Here is a 25,997-nt window from a genome sequence, read left to right as displayed (position 1 = left end):
GACAATCCCAGATAAGAGTATAGACTGGGAGAAGGATTCCTTCAGGGCAGCCCTGTGGAGAAGAACATGGGAGCTCTGCTGGACAAAAAATCTGGATGTGAGCCAGCAGTGTGCACTTGGAGCCCGGAAAGCCAGCAGTATCCTGGGCTGCAGCAAAAGAGGGGTGGCTTACAGGGATAGAGAGGTGTGGATGAGAGAAGAAGCTGTGGTGCCCCATCGCTGGAGGTGCTCAAGGCCAGGTTGGATGGGGCTCTGGGGAGCCTGAGCTGGTGGGTGGCTCTGCCTACAGCAGGGGGTTGGAATTGGACAAGCTTTGAGGTTCCTTCCAGCCCAACCCATTCTGTGATTCCATGAAATTAAGCAGATCTCAATTTGATTTCATGTATGTTTTGATAAGGGAAGGTGCAAGAAATCCAGGGATAAAAAGGAAAATAATATTATTACATAGATTCTATGATTCTATGCTTTGACAGAACAGTCAGCAGGATCTGACTTTTCCCTGTCACATCTGTTCTTTTTATTATTTGGGAAAGAAGAGGTTGCCAGAGTCCTCATAAAGTTTCCAAATATGAGGCAACAGTGCACCTACCTAACAGCATTCCAGCAGTCAACACACTTCCCCTTACTTCATTTAACAGACTGTTATAAACGTGCAGATCTCACTGCAGAAGTGTGCAAGTAACTCACTCAAAAGCAAGAATAAATGTTTCCTTACCTATTCTGCACTTATATTTTTAACAACGAAGACGTCAAAATGCAGCAAATCAATTCCACCCACCTCTTACTGTCTCCCACACTGTTTTTCTGTGTATTTTTAGTTGTTGTGATTAAAAATTTACCCCTCCAGTACCAGTGAGGACACACTGCATTTCTTGATTACAGTTTTGTATACTTTTTTTCAGCCAACCCCCAGATCTCCCTTACAAAGAAAACTGTGGAGGCATACCCTTCCTTCCTTTCCTTCTCTTTCTACAGAAAAAGACACATTAGAATGAAATTTTAAAGAATCAGGTCCCAGACTGGTAGGAAATCCACCTCTCTGTGCAGAACTCAAAAAACACTTCTTCAGAATAGGGATGTGAGCCTGTCACACTTGACGAGATTATGCAAGGTATCAAGGAGAAAGAGATGCAGCATGCTGAGCAGGACTGCTCTCCAGCCTCTCATCCCCTGGTCTGAACACACAGCCAGGGCTGCCCCATCCCAAGTGCAGAATCTGGCACCTACTCTTGCTAAACCTCAAGTGTCTGGCAATTGCCCAGCTCTCTCATTTGTCAAGATCTCTTTGCAAAGCCTCTCTGCCCTACAGGGAGTCAACAGCCCTTCCCAATGTACTGTCATCCACAAACTCACTTAATGTGAATTCAAGTCCTGTATCCAAATCATTTGTAAGAACACTTTAGAGAACTGATCCTAAAATGGAGCCCTGGGGTACCTCACTAGTGACTGGTCACCAGCCTGATGTAACTCCCTTTACTATCTTTTTTCTTTACTACTCCTGCAATTTCATGTGTGTGTGACTGCAATGCTTAATTTCATGTCTCAGAAACACAAAACAGTGCTTGTGCTGGAATTCTCTTGATGTCAGCTGTTTTGCTTACTAGAGGCAGAGACTCTTCTATCCTTTGATTACCGTCCAGCCAGTCTTCTATTTCTCCGTAGTGAAGACTATTTCCTTTCTGAAAGTCTTAACCACTGTGAAGGGGACTATTTTCTGACTTAACTTCTGAAGGAATTCAGACTGATTAGAAATAAGTGATAAACAGAAGATCTGCCATTGCAAAAAAAGTAAGTGAAAATAAGGGAAAAAATGACTGATTCTTCTCCTTTTAGTATCAAAGGATTCTCTTTGTTTTTGCAAATGTTTGTTCACCAGAATGTTCCAAAGTGAAAAATGTCAGTAGCAAAACCTTATTCATTGTGTATTTGCACAGTAATGCCTAAAGGTCCCGGAAGATCTCTGAGGATTTGAAAGAAACAAATTCAGCCAGGTAGCAGAAACAGTGCCGTTACCTTCCGATGGCTGGTCACACATGGGTCCCACAGCACTCAGGAAATGACAACTCAAAGCAAATCAAAGTGAGCTGATTTTACAAAACATGCACAGACAATAACATTTCACTGATTGAATACACGAAAAAATCAGTGTTTGCAGCTATTGTTTCAAGTAAAGGAGATCTTAAATTTGCAAGGTGAACATTGGAAAATATTTTGCTGACTGCTATTGGACATTTCTTCTTGATTCAGCTTGTCATACAGGTACTCCAATACTGTTCCTGCCTTAATTTCACTCAATTTCCTGGGCATTTCAGCAAAGCCACAACTAGCTCCTCATATCCATTAATTTATTCTTCATATCGCCTGGATATCAGGTGTGATGCAGCCATACTGTGCATTATTCACACTGAGTGAAGTTACATCAACTGTAGTCTCAGCCTGGTATGGCACTGATTCCACAAATACCTTAAAAATCAGGTGACAGTGGATCTTGGGTCACACATTGGGTCACGCTGCTCCATGATGGTCTTTTACGCAAGGAGAGATGAGAAGGTATCAACAGCAGATGGGATTGTCTTCTGATCTGACCAGTCTCGTGTATAACTCACTCCCTTTCTCAGATTCATGCTCTGTATGCACGAGCCACACCTCATATGTGCTGCTCCTCCCCTACTTATGTAAGCCCTATTCCCAGATTTCCCATATGGATGGAAGGTCAGTCGATCCCCTGACCAGTTCCCTGGAATCCCAAAGATTGTTTAGCTGCTGGGATCCATAGGGCCGTCTCCTCTTTTGTGATACCTCATGAACACATTTGTACCGAGTAGGGAATATGGGATTGCAGACACCTGAGAGGTCCATGTTCTCCTTTCAGTTCAAAACTTTTGAATCAAAAGGAACATATGTGGTTGGAATAGCTGAGATGAAACTGAAGGGTTCTGCGAATCACAGGACTCTTGCTGAGCATCCCGACAGTCATCTTAGTTTTCAGAATGACTTCACCTACCTCCATTCAGTTAAATTCAGTTCTCTGCTTGGAACAGAGACCTTGGATTACTTTGCTTTGTCTACTTGCTGACATGGAATAGAGAGGAACAACAAAATTCAAGAGAGGTAAACACAGAAATGTCTACACCTCCTACCTAATGCTGGTATTTTACTTTCTGATAGGGAAAACTTGTTTTTCCACCTCAAAGTGAAATGAATTTCTGCTTGTAACAATTTACAATTAATCTAGCCTTACCAGGCTGGCATCTATCACAATTAGTTTCAGCTGTCAAGGAAAACAAAAACAAAAATATCTGCAGTCTAAACCGAACCAAAAGTTCATTTTCTGGAAAGCCTTACTCACATATCTCACATTACTCAGTTTGCCTTAATGCCGTGTCTTGTTTAGTTAAGTTTATCTAAGAGGCACTTAGGCTGGAACATTTCTTTATTAACCTACCACAGCAACTCGGCTTTCTCCTCAATTTGTGCCTTCCATCAGGGAGAATACTTCCTGCTGGATCTTTAATTGCCTGTGCTTTCCTGGAAGACAGCTCAACGTCGTCACCTTATAAAAGTGGATAATCAAGAAATGTATATATTTATACATCTTTTCCCAGTCGTGTATTCCTTGTTTAAATAATTACTTGTCTCACACTTTTTTCCCTTTTTAGGTTTCTGAACCACAGAAAAGTCTGTAGATAACTACAGACTATCACAGAGACGGCCTCTATGAAGGATCTTAATTAAAAGATATTTTTTTATGTTCTAAATTAGTTTTATTTGTATAGCATTTTCTTTATGGTCCTATAACTAAGAAAGGTAGTTTTGGAAGGAAAATAAGACTACTAGATGTCCTAATTCATCTCCCCTTTGCTTCTATTTGCACAAAACTGGTACATTTAAAGGATGTGAAGTCTGAATTTTGATTTCCAGTAATGATTAATTATATACATGAACATACCATGCTGCTTATAAGTAACTAACATTCAAGACAGTAGCACTGCTGGCTTGTCTATCTTAAACACTTTTCTCCCATCCTCCATATCAGAATCACTACAAATTCAAGATCATGATTACATGCATCTAGATCCATAACATTCAGATCCATAGCAACACTGAGTATCTCTTTATGTTAATTTCTCTGCCCAGAGGCTTTTCTGCAAAACCAAATTAAAGAAGCCGCTGTACAGTTCCTGTAACAAGGCAATTATCTTGGAATTAAGACTAAGCAGAACACACTTCTTTTCAAAGAGTCAGTCTTCCAAAGGCTTTGGAAAGCAGACAAAATGCTGTCATTACAATGCCATCAATTGCAAAAGTTTCATATTTGCACACACCCTGTTCTAAGAAAAAAGGGCATAACCATTATGGCTGAGGTACTCTTCATCTGCAATTTTTTTTTCCTTTTTAATGAGGTAGATAATCTCCTTAGACTGCTGTTGTTGTTGCTTTTATAATGGAGTGTTTTAGAAGATTTTTTTTTACTGTTACTGCGTTTGAATCAATTGAAGGGGCTGCATCACTTACCAACAATCCCTTAGTGACACCTGCTTCAGACCTGAAGATGATAAATGCTTCCACCCCATAGTATCAATGCATATTTGGACATCCGCTGAGTAAGGGCTTAATTGCTTTAGGGACAATACTAGGAAAGTCCCAAATTTGGGTGAAAACTCTCAGTGAGGAGTCCATTTCCTTCCCCACCCATTTGCATAAGTTGCAGAGGGAAGCAGAGATACATTCCTTGCAGAGGAATAAAAGATCTTGCACTGACGAACTGTCCTCCCTGGTATGTATTCAGGTATATGTCTGAATAGTACAGTATAGTATATAGTATACTATAGTATACTATATACTATAAGATATATAAGATATATACTATAGAAAGTATATCAGAAAAGAAAACACATACACAAGAAATTCAGAGCACTGAATTCTGTTCCCAGTTCACCACTCTACTAAAATGGGAGATACTATTCTAATTAAAGGAGCACAACCCATGAGCTGAGTCGTGACTGATGCAGCTTTGCTACTGAGACTTCCCTTGTATAAGCAGATTCCTGAAACCAGCTGCAGGACTAAGCACAGAATAACACTGTCTCTATGAGAGGCCACAGAGAATAAGATTTTACCAAATCTTTATCCTTGGTAGAGGTGCCCATGCTACATACAAGCTTTTCCCCCAGGAGAAGACGTAACAACAAAGGTCATCACATTGAGTATCATCAGAAAGAGTGTAGACTGAATGTGGAACAGAGGTGTTGTACATACAATAAATATTCAGCACAAGCAAGCTGAAAGGATAAGCACCAAAAATGGGTCCAATATCCCAAATTCTGCAGATCATTTTGATGTTAATTATAATACCATATCAGAACTGTCAACATATCAAATTCATAAGAATAGGTCAAATTCCTGAATGTAGGAATTAATCATCCATAAGTGTTGGAGCACAACACAAACCATTTCCCATCATCTTCAAGCAGATTTAGAGTTAGATTTAGAATTAGATTTGCTACCTGCCTTTCTAGAGCCAAAAAAAAAAACAACAAAAAAACAAAACCCACAACCAACCAACCGAAAAAAAACAAAACCAACCCACTCTCAAAGAGGAGAAATCATTTTAAAACCCAATTGAGTAGCCAGCAGTGTATTTACTTTTTGGTTTTGGAAAGAACAAATTGAAAAACAGTATACATGGAATAACTGATGTTTGTCAATTTTTGACACAACTGATACTATCTGTAGGACAAGCACCCTGCACACCCAGAACAGTTGTGCCAGTACTGTTAGATAAACAAAAAGGTATTTTCAAGCCTGAGAGACTGTTCAACAGCACAAATAAGCATCAGAATAAGGAATAAAATGTATTTTTTCTGCCCATTGAACACCAACAATAGTTTTCTGCAACAAATCATTATTATTCCTGATACTTATAGTAAAGGTCAACTAGTGCATCTGTACTGGAACAAGAAAGGAAGAGAACAGGGAGACCAACCCTAGCCATTATGCAAAAAGCATGAGTGGGTTATCAGACATATTACAGATCAGAGTGCAGTGCATTGGCAGACGTAGTGAGGAGGGCTCGCTACTGTTCACTACTGTTGTATACTCAGGTGTAACACAGTGTGATTGCAGACTGAATACCACAATACAGTAATAATACAGTAATAATGCAAAAGTGAAATTCAAAGACAATGTTTATAAATGAAAGCATTTTTTTTTGCTGAAAGTGTTGTAAGAACGTTTTGGAAGTAAAAAAACAAAATGCATAGACACTGTAAGAATCAACAATTTCTTGTTGTAGAGAATTAAAATATTCCTATTCTGACAACAGGAAAAATATGTTCAAAGTTTCACTTACTTTGGATGGGTATATTCATCCAGTAGGACAACTTTTTCTATCAGGTCTCCACCAACACTTCGGGCCAAGTCATAGAAATCATTCTTAGAATACGTCTCAGTAGGCAGCCAAAAGGAGATGTCATTGATCAAAGGTGGGTATCTGCTGAGCGGCTAGAAAAATTACAAAAACATACTTTTTTAAGTGCTTGGCCTCGGCAGGAATCCCTGCGACTCTGTTTTGATCTGATATAATACACACAGCATAAACTTTGAAAGCCTTCTGAAATATTTTTCGAAGAGCACACTGTTCACACAAACAACTGAGACGCAAGATTTTGTACTAGGAAATGCCTTCTGGAGATCACACAACCACTTTGATTCATTCAGAGGAACATGACTTCTAGCTGCCATTTCCTATTCTGTTTAATCACCCTCATTACTAGCCAACATCACGCAGGCAGACAACAAAGGTGACATCTTTGGTCCTTCTTCTCAACTTCATTTTTTTTAAAACACAGTTGAACTTACAAGGGCGCTCAAGTAAAAATGAAGATTTGCAGACAGGAAAAGCATCATTTCTGCAAACCGTGAGCAAGGATCAGGTTTGGTCTTTGTTGTTGTTGTTGTTGTTGTTCCTAGATGTTTTGGCTCTGAGATTTTAGAAGGAAGGAATGAAATAAAAATCTTGCTTTGATCCTGAACACGCTTCCAGATTAGAGCTGCTTAAAAAGAGGAGTTCATTTCAACATGTTTACTCTTCAGGTAAAATTGCACTTTCAAAAAGCACTTTTCAGGTTTTTCACAAATTTTCATGTGTAAAATGTCTACATATTTTATATAATTGTTAAATACCCTATCGTTATCATTTGTCCAATTTCATGCTAAAAGAAGTCTTACAAAGAGGTGCCTGCTCATCAAAGGGTTACAGTCAGAAACATATTTTGGCTTAAAAAGAAGTATCAGTTCATTTTCCAGTGAGTTTTATAGACAACCAAATATCTATAGCAGAAAGAAGCATTGCTACTAGCATAACTATTAGTTCCACAAATACCACAACAGTCTATTAAACACAAAGGCAAAACCATAGCATCTTTAATCTAGATAGAAAGGCCTCATCTTGTGGTTAAGGCAGTGTAATTTTTTATTTGTACAAGTAGGAAGGTTAAGAAAACAAGACAATTCACAGTTTTTATGTAACTTTCTTGAAGTCAGCATATTTCAGCTTTGCTTTTGCTGAAACGTTTTCTCCTTTAAGGAAAAAGCAAATGGTAATGCTCTTCTTTCCTGCCCTCTGGGTCATGAAATACCTTGGTTCTGCCTTTCATTAATGCACTAAATTTAAATGAACTACTTCTGCAAAACTTTTGGGGGCCTGCAAGAGTTGAAAATAGCTTTTCTTATTTTGTTTATATGTTTATGACAGCTGATGTGTATACTCCGGTCCACTCAAAAATGTATTTCATACCTGGGAATGTTTTATGACAGAACAGTGAAATCCTAATACCTACTGAAGCAATAAACCTCTTAAAAAGGCAAACTTACAGCATGCTGATCTACACAAATCCTGTTCTGTACTGTGTAAACCAGTCAACACACGTATGATAAAGAATATAGTGCAATTTTTAAATTAATAGCCCCTCCTGTGAATTAAGTTGTGAATCACAAATGATTGTTCAACTTATTAAAGGAATTAAGTTATCAAATGAACCCATTTCCTGTACATCAAATAAATAAGGAACTCCCAGCATAAAGCCATCATTCAAGAGCTCTCGATGAAATACCAGAAGCTAATTAAATGTAAACACCTCCTCTGCTACACCAAAGTCATGGCTATAAATGCTGAAGAAGCTTCTCAGTCAATGACCTGCTATGTGTCTTAATGTAGATGAAGTTATGATCCTGCAGACACCTCTATTCTGATCTCATCCCAGTCTACCACAACATTTACCGCTGCTGTATTTCAGCAACCTACCGTGCACATTGCAGAGCTTGCAGGGACTGAAAACTCCCAGCTTGCCAGCATTAAGTTATTTAAACAGAAACTGTGGCTCACAGGCCTAAGCATGACTGAGCACTCACTGCATTGGGGTAGGTGATTTCTTTCACTCCCACAGATTCAAAGACGCTAGAGAAAAATAATTAAATGTTCAAGTCAGTCAGTAATACTCTAAAACTCAAGAGGAACAGAGTATCACCAATTCACAGTGAGCGAGTGGTAGGAATCAATTTCAAAAGCAGCAGGCTTATGTCAGATGCATGAAAACAGCACTCTTAGTTCTACTCAAAATGTGGCGTGCACAGGGATCCAGTGTGGCCAAATCTGGTAAAGTTACCTGAAGTCTGATTAGACTAACAGTGTAATCAAATTCAAAATGAGCAAAGTTACTGAGAGATGTAATAATCTGCAGGATCTGGCCCACCTTCTAAATAATGAAATCTGTAGGAAAACTGTTTCATTGAGTTGATCCACTGAGTTACTGACTTTGAGACAGAACTGCAATTTTGTGTGTGCACAAATGCATGCTTGTGCATGTTTTGGGGGCATCATGTAGATTGGAAGAATGAATGCAAGTAAGTGCAACGTTTTTGTTATTAGATACTAATACATTATCAGAGCCTTCTAATACAAAAAAATCTCTTATGGTAGAAGACAAGGCAATAATCCTATATTATACTTTCACCACCTGGCTACAGTCAATACCCTGCAGCAAGTTTTGTATCAACACTAAAGTCAGTAAAACTCCTAGATCTCAGATGTATTGATCTGTTTGTTGTAGAGCTACATAATTGTTTATTAGCCGCCCTTAAAATGTGAAAACCATAGGACAAGCATTTCCAGGTGGCAGGCAAACATGAAGTTACTATGTTTGTGCTGAGACTTCCCAGCAAACATCTACTGTGGGTAGGTCACCCCTTGGGTGGTTTTGTTGGTTCTTTTTCTGTGTATGTTTTAAAAGACTATCAAGTGACCCAATAAAGGTTCAGAAAGCAGACCTGAACCTACCTGCATGTAGCTGCTGCTAGATGCCAGTCAGCCCTAGTGGACAGCACTGCTGATGCACAGAAATAAGGATACAATCTATACAGAATTTTAATGCAATGTAATGTTCTCATTGAAATGAAAGCTACCTTCTTGTAATAACTAAACCTCTCTTAATGCATTCCAGGCTGAACCAACATTCCGGGTTATCTCAGGAAATCTAAACACGCAGCAGGCATGAAATTTGAAGTTGCAAATTTACAGCTGCAACTTAGCCCCCTCACATAATGAAGTTTTCTGTATTAGTGTGTAAGCTCATAGATTTACACTTCTGTATTTATTACCAGCGTAGACAAATTAGAGTTGCTGCAGGAAACATAATTTTGAATTTCTTGGCTGTCATGGCTTAAAATTTGCAGTCACGGTGTTCCCATAGGATAAGCATTCTCCCTTTTCCTTCACCCAATTAATTTTTTTCATTAGCTATGTATAGTAAGTTCCATATACTCATACATGTGTACACCCACACACATATGCATATATTCATGTATATATCAGAGCTCACACACACACACATCCAAAGGAGAAAACAGAGAAGTTTCACCAGAGAGCTTTTACAAATGCGGATAAGCAGATATGCTGTGGGATTGAATTTTTAAAAGCAGTGTGAATGGATGGGTTTGGAAGTGATGCACTGCTCTGTCCTCCTGTGGGGAGCTGCAGAACAGTGATGCTTCTCAGTGCACAGGGGCAGTGACTGCACAGTAGGATCTGTCCTCTTTGGACAGTAGTCTGCTCCCCAGGCTGTTTGTCTCTGCAAGCTCACATGAAGGTATCCGTTGAAGGTATCCACATGAAGCGTCCATTGGAAAATCCCCTTTTCTCTTGATTTCAGGCACTCTGCTTGTATGCAGGGACCATTTACTGAGTGGAAGTGGCTTCCTTCGCAAATGGATGAGAACGCTCTGTCCTTGGTTTGAAGATCATGCGGGTGCTTCAACTGCCCCAAGTAACTTCCCACCATGAATTTATTCAGTGTTGAAACTGATTGCTTCTACTTCTCACGGAAGCAAGAGAGAAAGAAGAGAATGCAAAGAAGGCATCAGCTTTTAAGTGAACAAAAGAGTGCACTTTTCTCACCCTGTTGAAACTAAACACCTGTTACAGGAGAGCAAGGGAAAAACTGAAAAGGGACTAAAATTCATGGTGGACAGATCCTCTAGTAACTATGAAACAGTGATCCAACTGAATTTTTGATTCAGCAATTCTCTCATCACTGTAAACCAGATCAGTGAAATTAAAGAAGGATCACACTGTTTCCACACTTGCTCTGCTGTTTGCCAGCACAGCAGACAGTATACTTGAGCCAGATGGTTAGATACAGGGTATCAGGTCTTCTGTCTTCAAGGAAATTGCTTCTTGCACAGCATTCTGCTAACTATAACATTACTAAACCAAATATCCTTTATTTTCTTACATTGGTTATTTTTCATTTTAAAGAATTATTAAGGACAGCATAAAGAAGTTGAGCTATTAAACAACCACGTGTATATGAGATTACAGTCATCTCTGGCATGGCACAGTCAAGTGTTCTAGAGTCTCTGGAGCAAGGGGAAAGAGGAAGGATTTCCCCAACATTCCCACAGCGGTCCCCATTTTCCTTTCTGTTCACTTTCTAACCAGGTTGGTTCCTTCTCATTCCCAAAGGTTTTAACTGGCGGTAGCTGACCGAAATATTTAGTTTCTAAGATGTGTTCAGGAGCCCCAGTTCAGACCCTGCTCTTTCCTTTCAGAAGAGAGCCCAAGTGAAAGCCACATATGCCACAAGGAGCATTTGCCTTCCAGTACTGCAGCTGACTAGACTTGCCAACCACAGCCACAGCTCAAATCAATTAAACAGTATCCCAGTTCTCTACTCTGGCTACTGTAGTTCACATTCCTTCATGGAAGCAAAGAAAGGGGGATGGATGTCACACCCTCCTCTAGAGATCAATACCTTGGGAAAAAAGTTCTGTGTCCGGAAGAAAGGCTCACTTGTTTGTCAGCAGCAGCCTTCATCATAAAACAAAACAGGGTTACAAACAACTGTGCTGCCTCACCATGGCAAAACACTGTCCTGACTTCTCTCATTCCTGAAGGAAAAAGTGACAGAATTACAGAAATAAAGGAAAAATCTTGGGGGGGGGGGAGGGGGGGGAAGTAGGAAGGTGCCATGGAGCACAGACTGCTTTTTTTTAGCTAAGTCTCAGCAGCCTTCAATCAGGGAGGAATCCATTCCTCTGTGATTTGGAGGTAAGGATATGGTGAGCGACCAAAACGTCCTGCTTTAAAAAGGCAAGTTCCTCTAGTCACTGCGCCAAAGAAGGGCTCGTCCGGGATTTGAACCCGGGACCTCTCGCACCCGAAGCGAGAATCATACCCCTAGACCAACGAGCCGATGCACTACGCGGCGCCCCGCCCATGTTTTACTCCCAGCGCCCTGACGCTGCTGCTACACCTGCAAGCACCAGGATGAGCAGTGATGCTATAGCAAAACAAAAACCTGGAAAGCTTTTAAGTTAAGAAGCCCACCCAGAATTACTGCTGCTTATTACACCTCTGTGTGCCACTGGAAAGGGACAGTGCTTTCTTAAACACGACGCTGTTTTATGCTGCAAGCATTTCATTTTAAAGTCACGCTCATTTAATTTTGTCATGGGCAAGGCTTCAAGTTTAAAGCTGTAATACGATTCTGAGTGCAAATATATACTTTAAGTAGACCTTGCAGTCAAAAAACTGAGAAGAAATGCATGTCTTTTGTGATGTTATCCAAGTACAAAAGAGTTACCTCTATTGTCACAGAATAGGCTATTTTTATATGACAGTGAGGAACTGAAGAAGTACAAGAAGGACATAAAAAACAGAATTGACCTCACCCTATGAAAAGCAGGGTTATCACAGTCTTACAGTGCATACAGTGCAAAGATATTTCAAGATACGCATGCACTTGGGTATAGGGATATGCCTTGCCATTTGCAATCTGATTATGAAAAACTCCAAAAAGATAAATACAGATGATTCCTCAGTACTGATGACAGATGATCTGCTCTGTGCTTGAGTGGTCAGAAGTATTTTCTCATTCCCATAGAAGAGGTAAGATTCGCAGGCAGAAGTACCACAAGGGAATGTTGTCTCTCTACTACTCACTCTCACATCTTCTCAATTTCTTACAAACCCATCTGAAAACAGCAGGGTAAAGAAGAGATCAGTCTTACATGTTCCTATAGCAGCAGCTCTAGGTCTACTGTGCAAAGATACAGTCTGCTCATGCTTCTTCCCTCAGGCTATTGGTTCCCAGTCGATGGCCCACTGAGCAAACTAGCTTCATGGTGCTAAACTTCTCCCATTTCAAACGCACGTACATCACAGCAAGGCAATCAAAAGCAAATTAAAACTGTTTATGGAATCTCTTTTTCATCTGAGCAGTTGCTATCAGAGAATTGTTCTGACACAAAGAGGAGCAGATGGGACAACCCACGTTGTGGTGTTCTTTACAGAAAATGAGCAAGGTTGTGTTGTGGGGAAGGAATTCAGTAGATTTGGAATTCTCAAAATGGTAAACAGTATTAACTCTTTGTGGTCCTAGTCTCTGTCAAGAAAATTGGATGGAGATGTATTTGTTTCCGTAGTCCTGAAAATAACCTCTTATGAACAGAACTTGGTGACAGCTGCTAAGCCAGCATTAATGAAGGTCTCAAAATTGACAGCTACAACTGCCCTGTCCATCTGTCCATATTCAATCTGCCCTTCTACCCAAATCTCCAACCACAGAGGCAGAATCACTCTGTCAGGCTTTTCTTTTTCTTTTTCTTTTTTTCTTTTTCTTTTTCTTTTTTTTTTTTTTTTGTAGCAGGTATAAAAAGGGGAGAGAAGACACAGACCACAGAAAACAAGTTGACAATGAATGAAGATTTCATGTCCCAGTCTTGTACTTTTATAAGAACGATCTGCCATGCCTGCAAGGAACAGACAATAAAGTGGTGTAAGTCTGTAGGAACTCAGCTTCTCAGCAGATACTAAAAATGCATTCCTTGGCTGTGCTGTGCACCTGTGACTCCTGCAAAAGGCATTGGCTGCAGCTGGCAGTCAGTATTTCCCACGCTCAGAAGTCAGGTTTCCTCCTATCTGTTGGTTTGGTTTATACGGTTTTTCATCATAATGCTTAATAACAGTGCTTAGATAAATAGCACAGTGAGGTAAAATACAGCAGACATCAACGGTTCGTGTAAAAGATTTCTATCTAAATAAAAAATACAAGAATTCAGAAAGAGACTGCAGTAATACGAAGACGTATTTCTTCCAACTACACAGTGTAACAATAGAAACAAATTGGACCCAACGTTTTATTACAGTTTAGACGAGAAAGCTCATAAAACATGTCACTGATTATATTTTCTTTTCTTCTCATTAAATTCCCAGCTCTGGAAAGTTATTGTTTAAATGGTAGAATCTCCAGAACACCTGAATATGGCTTGCAACCAAAATAAACATGTAGCCCAAATCTCAGAGGCACATGCAACACCTTTGCAAGATCTCTTTGTCCTGCCTAACAAGCTGTAATTTTTTTCTCTTCCTCCTAAAAAGCAGAGACTTCCAGAAGTGATGCTGATGCCTCATACTTTTTCCCCACAAAATTCCCCCAAAGTACAAAACCAGCAACAAAACACAAGGGTAGTGCAGGAAGCTTGAAACAATATCCAACTGTAAAGAACAGCAGGTAAACTAGAGAGAAACTGAAATGAAAGGCTCTACTTTCTTGTCCAAAGAGAGAGAAAAGTGTTATTTTGTTATTTTTTCAGGTGAACCCTGAGTCCTTCCAAACAGAAAGCTACAAAGATGCTACAACAGACCCAGACAACACCAAGACAAAAAAGGACAAGAGCTACGCAAAGCATTTAAATATGCAATTACAAAACATAAAGAACACTTACAGTGTCAAGTGCACATCCAAACTCCTATGTGCAGAAGGCTATTTTGTAACACTTCTCCTTGTTTTACAAGAAATAGAAAATGGATTCATTACTCCTGATTTAGGAGAAGGGGTTATGTATGGAATAGTTTGCAACATGCATTTAATGCATCCACAGGAGGATGCAAGAATCCCCAACTGAGGTCATTTATCTTCATTATTTAATTTTTTGAAAAATTGCAAAAGCAAGACTAATCCTCTGCAGCAAATGCACACCAAAGCATTACTTATTTTTCACTTCCTGTTGCAGGTGGTCACTACTATGGCTCATGCAGATGAATGCAGTTCAGGACAAGCATAATAAAAACAATAGCCTTTTCCAACCATGCCTTGTGTTGTTTGGCTGTTCTCTGTAGCTTAATTCATATGCTGATCAGAGAAGTAGTAGCTGAAATTCAGGGTTTTTATTAACACTGTGTACTTCTAAATGGTGCTCTTGTTCATGCATACACATACATGCACCCAGACACGTTCTCCCCAGCCCTCAATTCCTAGTGAGGCTCTACGGTTCAGCTGCAATGGCTCTAATCATGATGCAGACAATGGCTGTAAGGGTTTAAGCATGATTTTAGAGACCACTTTACCAAAAGCCCTTTCCAGGATGCATCTTTCATGCACAACGTTTGCACAAATGTTAGAACAGCTATAAAGTTTGTCACCTTTGACAAAACCCAACTTCTTAAACAAAACTGGAAAAAGAGTTCCAGCGCATGGTTTCCTACTGATACCAAGATACACATACATATTTTGAACATTTATTTGGAAGTGTATGATTACCAGAAAAGACCTCTGAATTTCCAAAGCCACGCACTTACACAGTACAAGTGCTTAGGTACACATTAGAACAGGAGCTTTTCTTTCATTAAATGATAATGTACACTTGCAAAGGTATATTTAACTTTGCTTCAGGCAGTTTTTGTGATAATTATCAAGGGCTGATAGCATTCCCATTAGGTAGGCAGAGCACAAAACTACTGCCTCAGTTCTGAAGAGCCTTCTGAGCTAGAGAAACCATTCTGAGGCAGGAGGTACATGGTGACTGCAGGACAACTGTAAACAGCAGGGAAAACAGAACTATTGAGTAGGGAAATTGATTTAATTCTCAGGTCAGGGCCAAAGACTAAAGTGAAGATAGTTCCTGTGCTATTCTTCTAGAAAGAATTCTATTCACTGCACTGTAATTAAACCTACATTAGAAAAACATTGGCAAGAGCATGTGAATTACCCTCCTTATTATCTACACACTTCTGCAGGCAGTAAGACTGAAAGCACTTAACATCTGTGGATTCCTGCTGTAACCAACAGCAGCTGGTTGTCATAACTTGACATAACCAATACAAATTCTACTGTTATTTCAGATTTCCAGGCTTACTCCTTCTTCACCTAATATTAATTTAATGTGGGTTTCAGCATATATATCACGTCTGGAAACAGTTTCATGTCTTATTTGATCACTCCTTCTACCCATTATACTTCATCATTTGGGATGCAATAAAGATTGTTTGATATATTCAGTAGAAGAATTACTCATTTGTGAGCCATTTGTTTTAAAGAGCCTAAACCAGCCAAACAGCAAATAGATGAGGTTTAGAGATCAGAGGGAACCACAATAACACATGCTTCTGGCAGCTTAGCACATTTTGCTAAGCAATCATTTAAATAGTATCAGGTGGACCTTATAGTGGGTTGCACTGGCTTTTGCCTGTAGCAACATGATTTTACTGACTACACTGCAGCAATACTGGGAATTGGAAATTCATTTCTCCTTTACTTCATATTGGAAGGGTGCAGTTGCTCCTTTTTGCTTTTAAATCTTTTTTTTTATTTTTCCAATTGGAAGGAAATCCCTGATGGTTTGTTCCCAGCTACTGGGAGTCTTCAGTTTGTACTGACAACATCCCTGTTACAATTGCCATATTTTCTAAGCGTTCAGCGAGCATCCTCTTAACAAATGAAATGTTCTACATTCACTGACACGTGAAATGGGCATTCTTGAAACACTGTTCTTCCTTCTGTTTGTGCCAAAGCTTTTTACTGGATATGCTGTGGATGTTATCCAAAAAGAATTGAGAGGCTGGGTTTCTCCCATTTCATTTCAGCTTTCAGGAGCAAAGAGAAGCTGAAAAATTGTGACCTTGACTCTTTTATTTGTTGTTTTAAACAGGTTATGCTCCTTTTATGTGACAGTATTTTTACATTAATTGTTCAGAAGGACAATGGAAAACACCTGGTTTGGGAAGACAGAGACACACAGGACATGTTTACAAACTCTGTGGCCTTTGGATCTCATGGTTATTGCACAGGTGTGTCTCACATAGGATGCCACCACTGGAACCTAAATAACAAAAAAACCCTCAAGAACAGCTGCATGAGTTCCAAGTTATTCTGTCCTTTCTTCACCAGTCCTTGATGTTCCTTTCAATTACTTCTAGAATTCATTCTTTCCTCCAGGAATGCAGTTTTGGATGTCTGAGCCAGCAGTGTGTGCCTGTGGCCAAGAAGGCCAACAGTCTGCTGGGGTGCATTTAACACAAGTGCGGCCAGCAGGTTGACCACCCCCCTCTATTCTGCCCTGGTGAGGCCACATTTAGGCTAATGTCACCAGTCCTGGGCTCCCCAGCTCAAAAAAGACAGGGATCTCCTAGCAGGAGTTCAGCAGAGGGCCACAAAGAGGGCCTGGAGCATCTCCCATATGAGGAAAGGCTGAATAACCTGGGTCTGTTCAGCCTGGGGAAAAGAAGACTGAGAGGGGATCTAATAAATGCTTATGAATATCTAAAGAGAGGTGGGAGGCAAATGGATGAGGCCAGGTTCTTCCCAGTGGTGCAGAGATGTGACAAGAAGTAATGCAGTAAAAACTGAACCGGAAGTTCTGTACTAATATGCAGAAGAACTTTATGATAAGGGTGATGGAGCACTGAACAGGCTGCTCAGAGGGGTTGTGGAGTCTCTTTCAACAGAGATATTCCAGTCCTGGCAGGACACCTGTCTGTGTGACCTGCTGTATGGAACCTGCTTTGTAGGGGTTGGATTCAGTGATCTCTTGAGGTCCCTTCAACCCCTGCGATTCTGTGTGAAAAGGCAGACGACTCCCATGTAGAAGAAACTCTTCTTTCTATCCTCATCTGTGACATTTCTCTTGCAGGCCACAATGTTGTGGCACACTGCTTTGTGGCATAGCCACCTTAATTCTTTTTTCTCCACTTTTCTGAAGTCAATTTTTGTTTGTCCTGCCTCTAAAAACAAAGGTGCTGTCTCCTCAGTTGTGGGGATGGGGCAGAACTGTGAAGTGGATCTGGGGACTGATAAGGCTTTCAGGAAGCATAGAGATAAAAAGGTCCCTGATCTACTGCTTCTCAGTGTAGTTACACACATAGCTGCTGCAGTGCAACTGGAAGAGCAAAGCAGAAAAGCACACAGGAAAGAACAAAATATTATGCCTCTTATCCTGTACTGAGAGAACCAAGGCTCTGGGAACAGGCTGTAGATAATCACAAAAGCATCAAAATCTTTGAAACGTAGAGGAGTTTAAATTGCTGTGTCTGACTGGAACTACGGTCAAAAGAAAGGACATCTTCCAAGTGGGAATAGGAGTATTTCACATTTCAAGCTTCCAAAACCTCCATGGCACTCTCTACATTTATTATAAGGCCCTGTACTTCCCGCATAGTTGAGAATTTAAAGAAATAAAGAAATAAATGCAACTTTTAAAATAATCTGCCATGTCATAAAAAGTGTACTGGTGTACTCCACAGGTCAGACTGAGCAAAGCTTAAAGCCAGGTGGATCAAAGGTTTGAGTCTAGTGCATTGATGTGCATTCACCAGAGGGGAATTATTACCTATGAAAGGTTGTGGAGATCATGAGAGATCCCCAATGACAAGAGACACGCAATAGTGCCAGACTTCAGAAAAGCCAGGTGGCAAGCCAGTGAACCAAAGGCTGGTAAGCTTCACCTTTGTCATGGAAAACCATGCAGTGGGTCATCTTGAAACACATTTCTGCACACACGGAGGAAAAGGAAGGGACTGGAACTAGTCAACATGGATTTACCAAAGCTGAATCAAGCCTGACCAACCTGAATGCTTCCTCTGACGAGATTTCTAATCCAGTAAAGGGAGAGAACAGCAGCTATAATTTACCTTTTTTGATTATTAATGATTTTAGAAAGGTTTTTGGCATTCTCTCTTGAATTCTTGTGCAAGATAATAATAGGGATAATGCAAGATAATAATAAGGATAAATGCCATGTTCTGTACCTGAAGGAAGAGCCCCAAAGCTGTAGCAAGAAGACAGACTGAAGACTGACTGGTACACTGAACTCCAAATGCCTACAACAGCCATTTTGAAAGTTTTCTCAACTTCAACCCTACAAGGCACTGATCACTCTTGGATCCTAGTAAGTAAGAGAACTCTGACCCACACCTACTAAACCATTTAGGATATACCTGACTTTGAGAACAGGAACTAACTCATTGATTTAAATGGGATTACTCACAAGTTAAAAGCTCAGCATATGCTTCAGTACTTTGCCTGTCTGAGGCCAGAGGACTCAGGTTCCTGGAGCACTGGCTATAAATTATACAACACCCTGACGAGAGAAGACTTGGTCAAGCAATTTCTAATCCAATCATGCAGTTCAGTACATGGCCTCCCAGAAAAGAAGGTATTTTTGCCTTCTTTCTTTGCTTATCCAAAATAAAAAAAACAAATTTCACAATGTTCTGCAGAGCTTACAGACAAGCCCAAGATGCTACATGGCACTGTAAAGGTTTTACTGACATTCATTTAGTATGATCTACAGAAGTCACACACAGGAAAATTCAACTTTCCCAAAGTCATGCCAATAAAATATTTATGCTATTCCATCACCTATTCTGTTGTACCTCCACATGTGTATACACACACACTTTATACATCTTCAATTACAGTAAAACTAATTAGACAATAAATCACAGTTGAGGCTGTACCTCATTTGTTCAGACATCCAAGTTGAATTTACATACTAATGGCTGTGCATTTGCCTTTAATAGATGCACTATTAGAAAGTAAGCATAATAAATGAATAACCATTTAAGTTTGGAGTTACCTAATCTTGATGAAAAATATCTGAAAATGTAGCACCTAGTGAATCCATTTATTTTTTTATTGGAAAATAAAGCTAATCACAGAATAAGAAGATAAATATAAATTACATAGTATAGCATTCTAATGATGGATTAGACAGACTCATTTTTTGCTCTGAACGCAGTAAGATTAAATTCGTTGAAATAGTTGGCTTACACGTGAAATGATCTGTTTTCCAAAGCCTGGAAAAAAGAACATAGATTAAAAAGGTTTAATTTATAAAACATTTCCCATGGACCTGCAAGTGAATTTTATATTCATAATCTACTAAGGCTTCAGGACAAGCTACCTTGTCTCTCAGGAACAATCAGTTATGTGCACAAGAAAGATGCACAGGGATGATGACTGCCTCAGTAAACCAAAAAGTGCACAGTAACAACAACATAAAGATGCTCTGTGTAGGGGTCTAATTCATACAGCACACTGAACGAAGGCAAATGGAAGTGAGGTAACCTTTGTTACTTTCCATAGGAGAATGATAGAATCACAGAATTTTAGGAGTAGGAAGGGTCCTCTAGAGATCACTGAGGCCAGGACCATACTAAAGCAGGTCTCACAGGAAATCATCTGGATAGGTCTTGAATATCTCCATAGGAGGAGACTCCATCGCCTCTCTGGGCAGCCTGTTCCATGGCACCATCTCTCTCATAGTGAAGTTCTTCCTTGTGTTAATCTGGAGCTGCCTGTGTTTCAGTTTGTGCCCATTGCCCCTTCTTCCATTGTTGCTCGCCACTGAAAAGATTCACCCCCAATGGACCTGACTCTCGTACTTTAAATATTTATAAATAGTGACAAGATCCCCTCTCAGTCCTCTCTTCTCTGGGCTGAACAGCCCCAGGTTACTCAGCCTTTCCTCATAAGGGAGATGCTCCAGGCCCTTGATCACCTTTGTTGCCCTCCACTGGACTCTTTCTAGGAAATCTGTCTTTTTTGAACTTGGGAGCCCAGAGCTGGACACAGCATTCCAGACATAGCCTCACCATGGCAGAGTAGAGGGGAGGATCACCTCCCTTGACTTGCTGGCTGTGCTCTTTTAAACGCACCCCAGGAGACCATTGGCCTTCTTGGCCCCAAGGAGCACACTGTTGGCTCATAGCCAATCTGCTGTCCACCAAGAGAAGCTCACTTTGTGTAATGAATCATTTATTTCTACACAACATCAGCTTTCTGAAGCATCATCCCTTTTCTGAGCATCATCCCTGCTAACCTTGACTGGACACTTCTCAAAGCAGAAACAGGCTCCTAATTTAGGACTACATACATCATTTTGGCTACAGCTGTGTGGGAGGTGAACAGTGAACAGTACAAGCTACTCAGCTCTCCTCACTCCCAGCAGAGATGCTCTAGGAGCTCCATGCATCCAGTCTCTATTAAAATGATCGTGGTTAGGAAGTCTACTGTTATAAGTAGAAGCTAGCACTGTTTGGAAGAAACAGTTTGGAGAGACTGCACGTGCCAGCAGATACAAGGAAGTAGCAGCCCCTTCAGGTGATGAAAGAGGGTGCTGAGATGTAGGTGGTGCGAGGGCTATTGTAGATATTGCAGAATAATATAGATACTGCAGAAATGAGGAAAACAAGAAGAAAGCAACCCTTATAATCCCACCTAGGAAGTCCGCATTTAGCTAGGAATCAGATAGTGCTTCCTTCAAAACAACATAAACATACTTCTGTCTGACCTGAGACCAGTCTACAAGACTCATCTGCAATCAAAATACTCATTTAAAAGAACAGCAGCAGCAGCAACCGCCAGCATCAGCCCAAAGTGATTTTGTGAGGCAAGAGTAGTCAGTGGGCACAACGTGCAGCTTGCTCAGTCTGGCAGCGCAGCGATGGAGGTTCTGGGAGCTGCCCTGTCTCCAGAGTCCATTCATCTTCATCAACACCTCTGGGCACACTGCACTTCACCTCAACTGTGAGAGTCTTCCTTCCCTAAATGTCATTTCATTTTTGTACCTTTTCTTGTAAGTTGTCAGCCCACAGACATATCTTTTTCTTTTAAGAATGCAGGTTCAACATGGGCCAAAAAGTGATTACACGCAACTCTGCTCAGAACTCTGATGAGCAGAGAGATAACAGTGTAGTAGATCGGATCCAGGCCATTTGTTTTACTACGTTACGCCTTGCAGGTGCTTAGTCTTTCCTGCCCTGTCCACCCTCAGCTCTTCACTTCACAGCCTGAACAGAAGCACTACACATAAGTGACTGAAGGCAGCCCCATGCTGCTGTGACTTCTGTCAAATCATAGCTGCAGCGATTTAGGTAATCCAAATCAACACCACAAGCTGATCTGTGGGGAGCAGCACTCTAGCACTGCTGTGCTGAGTGACCCCAATGGTACAAGCACTGTCAGCTTTCCCAGCAGCTTTCTGACCTACTGAAGCCTACATGCATCAATTCAGCAACTGATGACGTAGGAAAAAACTTGACACATTCAGGCTGCTTAAAGGCACAAAACATATATTTATGTCCCAGGAAAAAGCTCAAATTAAATTCCATTCAGAACAAGAATACGTTTAGCCAAGCTATTATTAAATGTTACTGCTGTTCACCGTGGTCTTAATCTGTTTGAAGAACATTTTAATGAACAGAAAGAAAAATACTTCAGTTGGTGGATAATATCCAGATTATAAGAAGGGACAGTGGAGTATCCAAAGGTTGAGAAGTCTATCACAGTCAAGCACATTAGGATGGACATTTCCCCAGGCCTTGTGAGGCTGTAGCATTAAATTCGAGCAGCGAAAGGCTCTCAGAAAATGTAGTCCATACTGCTTCAGTTCAGCCAGGCTAAAAATACTGCACTGCCTTGTATATAGAAAATCTATCACCTTTCTAATATCCTTCAAGATTTCTTAAACATCAACAGTGCAAGACGGACTAAAATTTCTCTTTCAAATAAGATATGAATAAACCCCAGGATAAATTAATTACATCTCTTTAGAAAGACAGGTGCAGAAGGTCTGCTAACCTGGCTATACAGCATAGCTGAAACCAATTCTCATCAATAAAGACCCAACGGTAGCAGCAGAGATTATTTACAACATTCTCATTCAAAGAGTCATTACCCTTAAAATGCAATGTCAGTATATATAGGTAGAAAGTACTGAGCTCAAAAGGTTCAGCATATGAAGGCTGAATACAGGCTACCTTCTGAACAAAAAAAGTCAAGCCAGACACTAGCAGTCTTGAGAGACAGCACTGAAAATTATAAACTAAGGGTTACAATGATTTTTTTTAAGAAGTTTTTGACACCAGAGGAAAAAAAAAAAGCAAGCTTTCTGAAACATTGGACAGACTATTGCTGTAGAACAATGAAAAGAATTTAAGTAACCCATCTTTCTATCCTCTCTGCTCCTATCTCACACTTTATTCTCCCAGGTTTTCAACGTTTTCACTGGACTGTTTACTGGGGTACAGCAACTGCCAACACATTATTGCAATACAGCAGTAATTAATGGTCAGGTAATATTACTGCAGTCATTCTCTGTGGTTTAAGACAGAGCACAGTGGCAGCTGATTGTTCCTTTACCTTGAAGACAGCCACTATTACACCGCATCTCATGATTCATGTTACCACTTCAAAATGTGTTTAAATCAATAAAGCTCAATTTTGTGACTATCTCTACAAAAACAAATGGCCAGATTTGCTATAAGAGATACAGGAAACCAGATCCACTTTAGGAAAAGTGGCAAAACTGTCTTCTTTCTGTAAGCAGTAACTACTGTCTGACTGCCCCAGTGATAGTGCTAGAGAAGCAAAAGGAAAAAAAAGCCTATCCAAACACTGTTTTGACTCTATCAGACAAGATCACCAAATCACAGGGGTTGGAAGGGACCTCAAGTCCCAGTCATCAAGTCCACCCCCCTACTAAAGCAATACCCTACAATGGGTTGCACAAGTAGACATGCAGATGTATCTTGATCATCTCCATTGAAGGAGATGTCACCACTTCTTTGGGCAGCCTGTTCCAGTGCTCTGCCACTCTTACTGTAAAGTTCTTTCGCATGTTTGTATGCAACTTCTTATTTTTAAGATGTGTCACAATTGCCATGAACTCAAAAATGGATGCAGCTCTGGTTGGACATGATGACTGCCTCAGCATTATCACTGTTGATTTTCCCTTTAAATTTTTCACTTCTAAAAAAGGTTAATAAAGCTGTTCACAAACAAACCAAGGAAAATGGTAAAAGGCAACAGCAATAAGCACTTTCATGCTCTACTAATTCAGAATTTGTCAGACATCTACGCAGCTGTCAGCTCAACTCCCCCATAGACCAGTGATCCCAGCTGATTTAAGCCTTCCTGCACTGATACTGGAGAATATTATGGAAGTAGCATTTCCACTCAATCCATTTATGCTTGACTACTTTGCTACTACAAGTAGTAAGACAAGTTGCCAACTACAAAATCATGTGAAGTCTCACCAGAGGAGTTTCAAAAGGAAAAGTTGAGACTACACTCCCACCATCACCACCAGTTGGAGAAAATAGCCAATGTATTGAAGACAGTGGTACAGGTTCAGAAAGCATTTTATCAATGTTAAACAATGCAACTCATGCTGAATTCAATAAATTTAGAGTAAAAACAAAGGAGAAAATTAGATACATATTACAATAGTTGAAGTGTCAGTATCAAACAGGTTTTTATGAAAAGAATTCAAGAACACAATCAATTCAGACACACATCTTATTCTGGACAGATTTAAAAGTTAAATATGTGTTTAAGTATTATTCAAAAGAGAGATATTCATGGAGTATCAGCAGCAACTCAGAACATTATCTGGCTGAAAACATGTTATTATCAACAGCCAGATTTTGTTGTTGTGTATCAAAGAACCATGATAGTATGAAAGCTTATGTTTAAAAATCTGACCCATTAATGATCCAGAATTTTAATTATACTTAATTATACTATATTCTTTAGGCCTACACATACTTCTTACTGACAGAAAATTATTGCATACATATTACTTTACCTGGAATTTTATTTTTTGGGAAATATGAGGCACAATAAATTGCTTCAAGAAGCGTTCATCTTCACTCCAGAACAGTCTGATGTCAGGGATATCATACAGGATCATGGCCAGCCTCTCTAAGCCCAAGCCAAAAGCCCAGCCAATTTTATCCTGAGCACCAGCTGCAACACACAAACAAGATAAAAATTCAAGAGATTAAGTTCACAAAATCAAAAGTTAATAATAAAACATTCACCTATTTCCTAAGAAAAGAAAAAAAATGTAAAGTGCCAAGACAGAAACGCCTACAAGTAATCAGCAAATGAAAGATATACAGGCCACTGACATATCCCTCTTCAACCAAAACGGGCAGATCACCGGGTCCAGGAACTAAAATAGGTAACGAAGCTGCACTCTGTGCTCTCTGGTTCCAAAGTTTCAGACAGATTTTGAGAAAGGCTGCAGAACGCTACAAACATGTTTCCCTCGTTATTCTTCAAGCTTAGCATTTCATGTGCAACTTGACTGTTGTATAATCAAGATGTTATAATCACAATATAATCAAGAGAATTAGGCAAAGTAAACAACAATCACAAAAGAGAATAAGTGGAAGAGCTTACCCTTTGGCTGAGCTCACCAGAAGACACCAAGAGAGGTGATCTCCAGAAGAGATCCTTCATTACTGGTAGCCAGCTCTTCAATAGGTCTAGGAGGGATGGAGCCTGGCTCCCCCCCTTCCAGCAGCACAGAATTGCCTTCACCTGTGCTCCTCTGGCTGACTCATGGCTTGCCTCAGCTGATCAATCAGAGGTTCAGGCCGTGACTCAGCAGTTCCCATACAACTGTGTTTTACAAAATATGCAAAATGTGAATTTCCTATTCAAGATATTTTAAGTGGACTGATACACCAGCCAAGACCATGCGGTATTAACATCATTGTCAGCATTTGAGGATCAAAATTGCCTCTGTTGAGGCACCTGGGAAAAGCAGGGCAGTGTGTTGCTAGGCCCTGTCACATTGGCATCACACCTCCAGCAGGTTACTCCTGGGATGCTTCCCCTGGAGAAAGCTGCTGCCCCCATATACACAAGTCTCTTTTATGCAGCTCTAAACATAAAAAGACAAGAATACTTAATCCACAAGAGCGTTACAGATATTAATGATGCAACACTTCTGTCAGGAAATATTCAAACCTTCTTCATTTACAGGGCAAGAGCGCTGAATTATTAAATTAATTTTTTTCCCATGTCACAAACCATACCCATGTTTACTCATCATTCCAGCAATTTTGAACTAAGTTGAGAGCCCAGCAGCTCCACAGAGGCTCACAGCTTTTTCAAATTTAAACAAATTCCTAAATAAACACTTAGGCTAAAAGGATGTGTACATGTGTGACAGGCTTGGACTCTTCCGCATCAGCATTAGCAGTGTGCATCCAAGTCATACATTACCATGCATCTCACGGCTGCCATAGAATCACTACAGAATTACAGAAACATTAAGGTTGGAAAAGACCTCTAAGAGCATCTGGTCCAACTGTCAACCCATCCCTACTGTGCCCACTAACCACATCCCTCAGTGCCACATCCACACGG

At 40.2% G+C, this 25,997-nt stretch overlaps 1 protein-coding gene and 1 non-coding gene across 5 annotated transcripts in view; both read right to left on the bottom strand.

Annotated features, from left to right (window-relative positions):
• FARS2 (phenylalanyl-tRNA synthetase 2, mitochondrial) overlaps positions 1–25,997 on the bottom strand; it is a 230,918-nt gene that overhangs the window by 70,449 nt on the left and 134,472 nt on the right. For all 4 annotated transcript variants that reach the window (XM_048938478.1, XM_048938477.1, XM_048938480.1 and 1 more), the window contains 2 exons: positions 24,424–24,584; positions 6,353–6,504 (listed from right to left, as the gene is read on the bottom strand). In XM_048938478.1, coding sequence (XP_048794435.1) covers positions 6,353–6,504; positions 24,424–24,584 — 313 coding nt within the window. The remainder of the gene's footprint in view (positions 1–6,352; positions 6,505–24,423; positions 24,585–25,997) is intronic.
• On the bottom strand, positions 11,678–11,749 carry TRNAP-CGG (transfer RNA proline (anticodon CGG)). The gene has a single exon. It is a non-coding gene; the product is annotated as a tRNA-Pro (tRNA).

This window comes from Lagopus muta, chromosome 3, assembly GCF_023343835.1.
Source record: "Lagopus muta isolate bLagMut1 chromosome 3, bLagMut1 primary, whole genome shotgun sequence".
Lineage (NCBI taxonomy): Eukaryota > Metazoa > Chordata > Aves > Galliformes > Phasianidae > Lagopus > Lagopus muta.
The sequence above is the reverse complement of the archived record's forward strand: the minus strand, read 5'-3'. Positions and strand labels throughout refer to the sequence as shown.